This window comes from Montipora foliosa, chromosome 12, assembly GCF_036669935.1.
Source record: "Montipora foliosa isolate CH-2021 chromosome 12, ASM3666993v2, whole genome shotgun sequence".
Lineage (NCBI taxonomy): Eukaryota > Metazoa > Cnidaria > Anthozoa > Scleractinia > Acroporidae > Montipora > Montipora foliosa.
In genome coordinates this window covers 36,972,523-36,983,641 of record NC_090880.1, presented here as the reverse complement: position 1 = coordinate 36,983,641, position 11,119 = coordinate 36,972,523, and the positions used below count along the sequence as shown (strand labels likewise).

The 11,119-nt window shown below is 37.8% G+C and overlaps 1 protein-coding gene across 1 annotated transcript in view; it reads left to right on the top strand.

Annotated features, from left to right (window-relative positions):
* The first annotated feature begins 29 nt into the window (after positions 1–29).
* The window catches only part of LOC137980010 (ATP-binding cassette sub-family C member 10-like), a 31,063-nt gene continuing 19,973 nt past the window's right edge, over positions 30–11,119 (top strand). Inside the window, exons 1-12 of the mRNA XM_068827332.1 lie at positions 30–1,418; positions 2,827–2,916; positions 3,034–3,138; positions 4,423–4,539; positions 5,339–5,464; positions 5,973–6,058; positions 6,192–6,333; positions 7,575–7,755; positions 8,523–8,650; positions 8,979–9,071; positions 9,165–9,209; positions 10,784–10,888. Of these exons, the coding sequence (XP_068683433.1) occupies positions 123–1,418; positions 2,827–2,916; positions 3,034–3,138; positions 4,423–4,539; positions 5,339–5,464; positions 5,973–6,058; positions 6,192–6,333; positions 7,575–7,755; positions 8,523–8,650; positions 8,979–9,071; positions 9,165–9,209; positions 10,784–10,888 (2,514 nt within the window). The 5' untranslated portion in view covers positions 30–122. The remainder of the gene's footprint in view (positions 1,419–2,826; positions 2,917–3,033; positions 3,139–4,422; positions 4,540–5,338; positions 5,465–5,972; positions 6,059–6,191; positions 6,334–7,574; positions 7,756–8,522; positions 8,651–8,978; positions 9,072–9,164; positions 9,210–10,783; positions 10,889–11,119) is intronic.

Genomic DNA, 11,119 nt, shown 5'->3' with positions numbered 1-11,119 from the left:
TTATGGGTGATTCCCGCTGAAAGTGCATCACGTTACGCGGGCACCTTTTCTTGGAGGATTTCTTGGATAGGAAATTAAGACGTGCAGAAGCTAAAAGGACCTTGATTCGTGGCTAATGGAGGATGGGAGTTTTGCAAAATTTCTGTGGATCCAAGAACAAGTCTGTGTTTATTTCGTGGGACCGAAAAGAGAACGACTTTGGCGATTGTTTCAAACTGCTGTGTCTCGTTTGTCCAGTAAATATTCTTTTACTTTGTTCAAGTTTGTTCTTTTGCCGAAGAAAACTCCTGATAGCTACTCTTTTGGAGCGCCCTTCGTTTATACTCTCAAAGCTTCAGGTCTCAATTTGTGTCTTAATATTTTTAGAGTTGTTAATTGAAGTTTTGTGTTCCTGGACTGTTAATTCATACCATCCTTCAATTTATTTATTATCATGTTGTATCGTTGGATTGGCTTGGACATCGAATGCATTTACGATTTGGAGAAGCAGACATGTCGCTCTTCTGAAAAGACGCCTTCCAGTTATTCATTTTTCAGTCATAATAGTAGCCTTCCTTATAACTGGCATTGAACTGTACTCTGTTATCCTAAGAAATTATGGGAGTTATTTCAATTCCTTACTCGTTCATGAGTATGGAACCATTATCAGGTTCGTCCTTGAAGCAATGTTTCTCATTCTGCTTATTCCGCTGGCATGTGGACAGTGCAGTCGAACTGGTTCCAATGCAGATCTGTTGAATGCTGGCTCTACTGGGATTCAGGTTCATGGAATTCAAGTCAGTTCTGAAAGAGATGCCATATTGAGATCAGCTTCACGGGGTACATTTTACAGCAGTACACAGTGTGTGACAGATCACCTTGGTATTGCTGAAGACAGATCAAACTTCATCTCGAAATTGACCTTCTGGTGGGTTCGACACATGATGAAGAAGGGTTACAAAGGCAAACTTCAGAGTACTAGGGATTTGTTTCTGCTTCCGCAAAGTCTCTCCACCAAGAAACTTAGAATTCTCTTTGGTAATAGCTTTGATTATGTGGAAACGAAAACAAATCAAGAGACGGTAGACGTTCGCATTAAATCTGATAGCTGTTCTAGTGATGATGGGTATGCTCCGATAATGTTTAGGTCAGACATGCAGAAAAGTGTCTCTGATCCCAACTTTACGACATTTCGACGAGGTTCTTCAAAGCAAAGACTAACAACTACAAGCACAAACAGTGCTGACTGTTCTTACATTGAATCTTCAGGGAATAAAGTTTACAAAATAACTGATCGCAGAACTCTTTTGAGTGCCCTAAACCATGCATTTGGTGTCCAGTATTACTGTGTTGGAATTCTTAAGTTGACAGGTGATGCTCTAAGCTTTGCTGGGCCTCTTTTGCTACATGCATTGGTTTCTTTCATGGAAAATAGAAAAGTAAGTTGTTTTTTTAAGCACTATGCAAATAAAGGCTGTATTAAAAAATTGAAAAAAAATTGACTTTAACACTTTCACTCCTGTAAGGGCCACTGAAACTTGTAGATTTTTTTCTGTCTAACGCCAGATGATTTTACTCGTCAATGGGGAACCCCACAGGAGTGAAAGGGTTAAATATATATTTTTTTAGCAAGCTGTGAAGGATTTTGACCAAATTCAATAGTGCTGAATTTTGGTATTGAATGATAACAGAAACCCCTAAGGGTTGAAACGTGTAACGGCCCCTTGTGTGCTGCGAAACAAGCTTCTGAATATTCAACTTGCTAAGTACCAAATTTGGAACAACAAGAGCGAGGGGTTTCCAAATATGGTACTTAGCACTGAAACATTCAACCAATCAGTTTGCACTGAATATTCAGAAGCTGTGAACGCGCGTTACACGTTTCAACTCTTATGGGTTTCTGATGATAATTCAATTAAAGACAGGACAATGCAGGACAAAAAATTATTGTGAGTCCTTGAATTGAACAGTTTCAAGGAAAATTCCTGTCTTTTTGACAGAGCTCACAGTAGGACTGTCCAGGGCCCATTGATTTTCCCTTTTACACAGTGCCTTATTATCCATCCTTTTTTAAGAATGACAAAGTAACCACCACATAGACACAGTTTCCCCTCCTTCTTTTCTAATTTTCCCATTCATCTTTTTCCAGTGTAGTTGGTTTAATACAAGTCTTCCCAATCGATTTCATATCATACGTTTAAGCTGTGTTTACTCTCAATGTTGATTATGATCAACTGAAGTATAATTCAGGCTATAATATCATCCTCGATTCAATTTTATTCAATTATGGTTCTGTTCACATCTGCGAAAATTCAAAATACAATAGGCAGGTTTACCTCACAGTGTGAGAAAAATGACGCAGTATCGCGTGGCTGTCATGATTATCATCACCATGCTTGAGGCAAGAAGAGAACCAAGGATAGCTTCCAAGGATAGCAGAAGACAAATCCAAATCTTCCCTCCATATTAAAGTGATTAGAAGTTTTGTCTGCTCATACGACCACATGTTCACCATTGTTTTCAATTACGCATTGGAATGACTTCAAACGACCCCCTTGAGGTTGTTTGGAATAATAATTATAATCCAATTATAATCACATACTGTAATTAGTTGAATATGTGAACCCATTCCAAACTTAATTTGGATTATAATTTGATCATAATTGAGGCCTAATGTGAACCGGACTTTAGAATGCATCAGTACACTCTAACTTTTTCGCTGAGAAATACCGGTATGATGTTTTAGAACACATTAATTGACTTCCTTTTCAAGCACAGTGTGTAGAAATTAAATATTAATCAGGTTTGGAATTTGCTTGCTGCAACTTCATTTGTTTTTTTTTTCAGGAGCCAATGTTCCATGGCTACCTATATGCCTGTGGTTTGTTTCTCACAACATTTTGTTCAGCATTCATTAATTCACAATTTAATTATTGGGTGAGACAAGATTGTTTTATCATAAAAGTTAAATAATTCCAGTGACTTCTAATTTTGGAAGGTACTGTATCTCTGAAACACGTTTAATTAATTTTTGTTTCCTGACTTCCTTTTCAGGTAAATAAAATTGGACTGAAAATCAGGGCTGTCATCATAACCACTGTATACAATAAAGCACTTTCTGTTAGTCTCACAACATTGTCAACATTCTCTTCTGGAGAAGTATGTGAAACATGTGAAATTATATTAAGTGTTTTTGTTTAAAAGAGGAAAAGACCAGAGTATAATTTATTATTGGACGGGTATATAATTTGTTTTCATTTATTACTATAATAATAATAACAATAATAATAATAATAATAATAATAATAATAATTATTATTATTATTGTAATATAATTATTTATATTTTACTTATTATAATATATTAAATAATTTACATTTAGTATAATTTATTTATTATAGCAATTTAAAATAATAAGCACTGTTTCGCTTTTTCGTTGTACATTTGGTGAGTTGTTTTCGTTATTTTACAGATTTCATGGATCAAAGAGGTGGTTTAAAAATGCATGACATTGGAGACTGCATTTAAGCAAGTTAAAGAAATTCTCATTGGTGCCCTTTCCATTGTCCCCCTCCCCTCCCTAAACAAAAGGCTGGTCAAAAAAGTTACAAGCAAAAAGAAACAAAAAAGGGTATTAACCCTAATGCAAAGTGAAAAAAAGAAACAAATGGTATTACACTGTTACGAAGTAAAAAACAAAAAAAGAAAACAACAGCAACACTAAAATAGAGAACATTATGTTTGCATTCGCGTCAGATTCCTTGTGCTTACATGGGTTGTAGAGCTCATTTACCCATGTGGCGGGAAGTAGGAGCATTTTGTGTGGAGCGTTTAGTGGTTTTTTCCGTCTCCCCCCTCTACTTTCCACTGTTTTTCAGTGAGACGATTGCCTACATATCTTCTCTGCTGGGTTGTCAGGTTTTGCCAGCCATGGGTGCAGTGACATCTTGGCCCAGGCTGCCAATAGTGGAAGCTCAAGGATGTCTCAGGCATCCAACCTCCACTTTAAGCGACGCAGTTGTTAACGAAAGTTAAACTTAAAGGAACCTTCATTCTAGCAAAAAAGGCACATAATTTGGAGTTCATCCGATTTTTTTATATTTTTGATATCAAGGGAAATTAATGTTTCATGATTTTTTGGAGTAATTTAATAACAGTAGATTCCATTTCATGACTCTTGTTTTGCTAGGTTTTTACAAAATATTGAAAACAAATCCCTGAATAATACAGAAAATTCTTTTGCTATGTTGATGAAGAGATTATTGTTGTTGTTAATTTTGAGGTTTGGTGCACTCTAACGTTCCTTGCAAGAAGTTTGACATTATTAGAACATCTCTGAAGGTCTTAAATTAAATTTAAAATCTTTAAAGATGGTCATCTTCCATGGTCTTTCTGCAGAGTTTTATAGCCTTACATCCATTAAGTTGCTCTTTTATTTGCCAGGTTGTGAACTTTATGAGCACTGACACAGATAGAGTGGTGAACTTTGCTCCAAGTTTCCATCAGTTTTGGAGTTTGCCATTTCAGATCGCAGTCTCCTTGTACCTTCTTCATCAACAGGTAATCCATCCTTTGTTGAAATTTGCGTAGTCTGGTAAATTTCTTAAGAGATTTGAATTTAAAGTAATACTGAGGGTTTTTAGGCTATCCTTTAAAATTGGACAATTTTTGTAAGGAAAATCTGTGTCATTGAAACATTTCCCATTAGGTTATGTTTTAGACAGGCTCTTTTCTCTGTTTAGTATGCATCAATAAATGAACAGACAAGAATTTTATGAGGGCTATCATTCTCAAAGGGACCATTAATAAAAAATGCTCCTCTTATGTTGAGCACCGGGCTGTCACGCGGGAGGTTGTGAGTTCAATTCCAGCGGGACCAACAGTCAGGGTCTTTAAATAACTGAGGAGAAAGTGCTGCCTTTGTAATTACATCTGAAAATGGTTAGACGCTCTTACTAGTCTTCTCGGATAAGGGCGATAAGCTGGATGTCCCGTCTCACAACCCTTCAATGTTCGTAATCCTGTGGGATGTAAAATAACCCGCACACTTATCGCAAAGAGTAGGGCATGTAGTTCCCGGTTTTGTGGTCTGTCTTCTGTGGTGTATCATGGTTGGGAGGGGAAAATGGTGGTTAACCTCATAGGGGACCTATGTCCTATTGTTGATTCCACCATGTATGTATTCGTACTTAATCACTAAATAAATAAATAAATAAATAACCTAGATGGATGATCTGACACCAAATTCATCTTTTATCCTTGAAGTACCTAACAGTGGTTAAAGGAAGTTTTTGAAACCAAAAATAATAACTGCTTGACGCACAATGTTGTCCTTGAAATGTGATGTGATATTTTTCAGGTGGGTGTATCCTTTCTGGCAGGTCTTAGTTTTGCAGTTCTGTTAGTCCCAGTTAACAAATGGCTGGCTCAAAAAATACAAAAACTCAGTCAAGAAATGATGATGCAGAAAGACAATAGAGTTAAGGTGGGTAACAAGCTAGATAATCCACCATATATGCTATTATGCTACTACTACTACTGCTGCTGCTGCTGCTACTGCTACTGCTACTGCTACTACTACTACTACACAAAACTTTCCGTAATAGTGTAGCCGTTCCCAAAAGAGCAGTTTTCTGAGTCATGTCAAGTCTGATGGTATTGTCAAGCTTTTTCAAGTATGTGTCAATTCTCCAATCACAACTGGCACTACTGTCGCTTTCTTCAGTTTCCACATTCCTATTTCTTCCGTAAGTCATAGGTGCTTCTCTATTGTCTCCAGTTCTTTAAAAAAAAAATAAAAATAGTAGTAGTAATAATAATAATAATAATAATAATAATAATAATAATTATAATAATAGTAATCTTGGCTGTGTTCCTTCAATTTTTTCATTATTATTATTATTATTATTATTGTCGTCAATGACCAACTTGGCTGAACTTTGCTCTACCCTGTACTAAAATTTGCCTTTAAGTGTTAATTTCCTCTTTTGTAGGTGATGAATGAAATCTTACATGGAATCAGAGTAATAAAATTCTATGCCTGGGAAAAGAATTTTGAGGCAAAGATAAATGATTTGAGGTGAGTTAAAAAACAGCTCAAATATCATAGAGAACAGACAATGTTTAATTAGAGTATTTTTTTGTAGATTGAGCTTGACTTTGTTTATTATAATGATAAGTCAATTGATGCAACCTTATTTTACTTTGTTCAGAGCTGCAGAATTAAAGAGTTTAAAAGGCAGGAAGTATCTGGATGCATGGTGCGTTTATTTCTGGGCAACCACACCTGTGATAATCTCTATTCTGACTTTTACAACATATGCTTTACTGGGAAACAAGCTGACAGCAGCTAAGGTGAGAATGTGATATCACTTGTGATATCGTCATCATCATCATCGTCACCTTTAGAGTCATTATCACCATCATTGCAGGTGTCATTGTTGTTAAAGGGGCTAGGTCACGCAATTTTAGGCAATTTCAACATTGACCAAATGGTCATAGAATTAACTGAAATAACAAAATAATGGCTCAAAACTATAGAGGAACTCAAACAAAACACAGGAAAGCTAAGGAGGGACAAGGATGGACAAAACTGGGGAGGATTGAAATGGATTGCATTTGGGTAAATTTGAAAAATGTCGGCCCACCTTTTTTCAAATTTATATCAGTTTATATCAAAATGTCATTTAAACAGCTGGAAAATCATTCTCAATTGTTACGTGGCCGTGATTTTGCAAATGAAAGACTCTTGCTCTGCTAATTTGACGTTTAGAGCTCATAACTAACAAAATTAAACAAAAGTACCTAAAACAGTGTGACCTAGCCCCTTTAACATCAAGGTCACCATCCTTTTCCTCCTTTCCTTTTATCGTTCTCATGTTTATTTGTTTACTTATTTACTTGAGTTCCACAACTCAGGTTGTGGGGGTCATGCAACAGAGCAAAGCTCCAATACCTGTAATTGAAGCCGGACCATGGCACTAGGAATTCCATCCCATGATCTCTTACTCCCTACACCTCTCTTCCCTTACTGGATTCCCCATTGACGAGTAATATTGCCTGGCATTAGACAGAGTAAAATACCAAGTAATTGGCTGGTTTAGGGGTGAATGGGTTAATTAAGATGGTGGTTTTGATGGAGTTTGCAAGTTGGAGGGAAAGATGCAGGAGGCAGACAGCTCTTACAGACAAATTTGGAATTGATGAAGATTACAGTAATTGTTTCTGGACAATGGGTAGCAAAGAACTTTCTTTTGCCAATCTGTGATCGGCTGTGTGTGTCACCAGAAGATTCCTCAAGTAGTTTTGCAAGCCTTATATTGTCAATTAGTTTTGCTGTCGCGATAAACACTGATATCCTGAATCATACATATTTATTGCTGTTTCCCTCCAGCTCTTGCAACAATCAATAAGTATCTAACAACAGTACCTTTTGCATGCTATGCTTGTAATATTAAAGGTTGGCTGGACAATTAAGAATATTCTGTGCAATTACAGATTCTATTTACTGTAAATCTTTTAACTCTGAGTAAGCATTCATGTAACACATTATACTACCAAACGTTCTCACATATAACATTCCACTTGCATTTCAGGTTTTCACTAGTGTAGCTCTCTTCAACATGCTCATTTCTCCGCTGAATGCCTTCCCTTGGGTGCTGAATGGACTGATGGAGGCGTGGGTTTCACTCAAGAGGATTCAAGCATTTCTCTCCTTGGAGAATCTGGATTTGACTGGCTACTATCAGGAACTAGAATACTCAGATAAGAGAGAACGTAAGTCTGGTTCCTTTCTGTTAACTGGTAAGACATAAAACTTTGGTATAGACATCTTTATTCTCCATAATGACATTGTTCTTTCATTATCACATCATTTTATCCCCCAAATTTCAAAAAGTGTGTTTTGTTTAGAGGGGAGATTGTTTACTACAGACGTAAGTTTGATTTAAGGGTCAGCCATCATTTGCGTTCAAGACAGACTGGTACACTCCAGAGAGCTGGATCGAAAAGAATAGTGCTTCCAAAATTTGCCACATAAGAATGCAGTGTTTTTAGTGTTGACCTCACTTTTTTGTTAATCGATCTCTCTCAGGGTTTTTAGACTAGTAAATGTTCAGAGGGTCATTACATCAGAAGATTGCAACTTAAAAATAACCCTCTGCTGCACAAAATGGATTCTGAATGTGGTGCCAGTCTTGTGTTCAGCAAACACTCTTTCAAAATTTGTAGAGAAAACTGATTGGGAAGTGTTTTTTTTATTGTAAAGCAGCCTGCATTCCTCCAACGTCCTTATACACACTGCATATCTTCCCGATAAACACTACAGTTGTGTTACCACCAGCTCAGCCTCTCTAAAGAGACTAATAAGAATAACAAGGGCTTCATGAATGAGGAGATAATTAACCCTTTAACTCCCAATAGTGATACTTATAGATTTTACTCTGTCTAACGTCAGACGATTTTACTTGTCAATGGGGAACCCCACGGGGCTGAAAGGGTTAAGGACACCTGACAGAATTCTACTATGCATCCTCCATTTGCAGTGTCCAGTGCCCCTGAGGTTTTGATCTGCAATGGTCATTTCAGTTGGAGGCAACAAGAACAGAGTGGTGAAGAAGAAGTCTTTTCGACTGCTGGAGAACTATCAAAGATCAATCTTTGCATAGAAAAAGTAAGAACGTTTCGTTCTCTTAAACCACAAAACGTGAGGATTTTACCATTTTGGTGCAGTTTTCAGGTCGAGGGTCAAACATCTCTAGTGCCTCAATTCTTGGGATTGCAAATAACTCGGGATTGCAATGACCCACACGAACCACAACGGGTGTGTCACCTTTTAGCATGCAATTCTCATGTGACATTTCCCCATTCTAAATTACTTGCATTGTTTAAAATGGAACGCTTACTCTCTTGCTCAGTCATCTGCTGAGATTTCTAAAGGTGATAATCCGAGAAGTTTCCACTTACAGTATTAAAGGTCTGTTTCTTTTCCTACAACACAGGGTCAATTAATAGGCGTCATAGGAAAAGTTGGTTCAGGAAAGAGTTCCCTGTTAGCTGCAATAACCGCAGAAATGGAAAAACGTTTGGGAGAGGTATATGAGATTCCAATTTGCTCTTTGATTCCTTTTGATGGCATCGAATAACCATTACCATTCTGCATCATTCTCTTGACTTTTTAAATACAGGTTTTCGTCAAGAAACTGGAACGTGGCTTCGGCTTCGCTGCCCAGGTGAGAATGCTCTCGGACTGAAGGAATTACCAGGAATTGGCCATTTGCAGCTAGCAATCACTGGGTACAAAAACTGCCACACTGTAGAGTGGAGCAACTTGCGCACTGGGACATCTAAAACAAAGCAACTTAATTTAAATTTTCTTTGTTTTAGATGTCCAGTTTGGCGGTTGTTGTACCATGTTATCACTAGCTTATGGTCGCTTTGCAAACATCGAGGAATATCACAAACTTACACTTTGCTAAACGTCAGGGCTCAGTTCGGAAACATACAGAGATCTTGAGTTTAACTGTGATGCGTGTTTTTGTTGAAGAAACACTCGTGCGTGCGAGTGGATAAAAAGGAACGAGGGATCTGAACGAGTAGGAAGGCTAACCCATGAAAAGGTGATCACAAAATTCAGTGCGTCAGATCAATCATTACAACCCATGCGCTTTACCGGACGCGTACGTAATGTAGATGGTTTTCCCGTTACGTCATCGCTGCTATGTTGGTGGACGAAAACAAAAGATCTCTCATTGACTCCTTTTGTTTGTCCATCAGCAATTGTACCTAGCAGCATTGTTATTTGTCTCTTACAAACCACCTATACGATACATTTGCGAACAGACCTTGGAAAGACGTTATGAATTACTCCTTATGAACTTCCCCATTTTGACTGGAAAAGCGTCTATAAATAGAAAGGGATCTTTCAGAGGCAAATTTTGTGTTGTCTGAGAAATGCAGAAGGATAACGAGGCTGGGGAAGTGTACACGGTGTGAAAATAGGGAGCATAAACAACCTCATCGTCGGCGACATTGAAAAAGGTACAACGGATTAGGTTTAAAGGGAACCTCCACTAAAACAACAAAATAACTTTAAACCACAGAACATAATGTTTACAATTGGAATTGCTCAATCTTTTTCCAATGAAAGCGTTTGTATTCGAGAAAAATAAATTCCAAAAACGCTTATTTTGGCTTTCAAATTTCCTGGGCGCCGCCATCTTGAATAATTGTGACGTAACTTGGTTGCCCTATTGTTCTGATACAAAGAGCGATTGTTCTGGAACAATAAGGCAACCAAGTTACGTCACAATTATTCAAGATGGCGGCGCCCAGGAAATTTGAAAGCCAAAATAAGCGTTTTTGGAATTTATTTTTCTCGAATACAAACGCTTTCATTGGAAAAAGATTGAGCAATTCCAATTGTAAACATTATGTTCTGTGGTTTAAAGTTATTTTGTTGTTTTAGTGGAGGTTCCCTTTAATGAACAAAAGCAATGACTCTTTGCGCTCCGTACGTGCATTTTGCTACATTTGTTTGTTCTTCTCTTCTTCCCAAAAACGACGTAAAACGAGCACCAAGAACACGGACTCTGGCCAGAGTCCGTGTTCTTGGTGCTGACCAAAAGAAAAACGGACTCTAAGGACGAGATTGAAGCTCTACGCTGTCAATAAAAGTTTGATTCCTGGATAGTTCCTCTAATAACGGAATTTTGCACCTTAACTACGAGACTTTTGATCGTCCCATGCTTGTCAAAGTAATGCAAGAAGCTAAGACAGACCCTGAGTGTGTTATTGATGAACGCAGGAACCGTGGATTCAGCATGGGACGGTGAAGGAAAACATTCTGTTCGGCAAGGCATTTGACGTCGAGAAGTACAGTGCAGTCATTCACGCATGCGCTTTAGAGGAGGTAAGGGTCTATCAACTTTATGGGGTAGTTTACTATTAGCCTTCTTGCAGGCGGTGGATGTTGTTGTCGCCACGAAACACGATGCTATGGCGAACGTGTATGAAAGTTATGTTAACGGAACGATTCAGCTTGCGTTACATTACTTAGAATCTAGAAAAAAGCCCGAACAAACGCAAGCTGTTAGCAGTTTGCTAAAGGGGGAAGATGTGATGGCTGCACTTTCCACTGGCT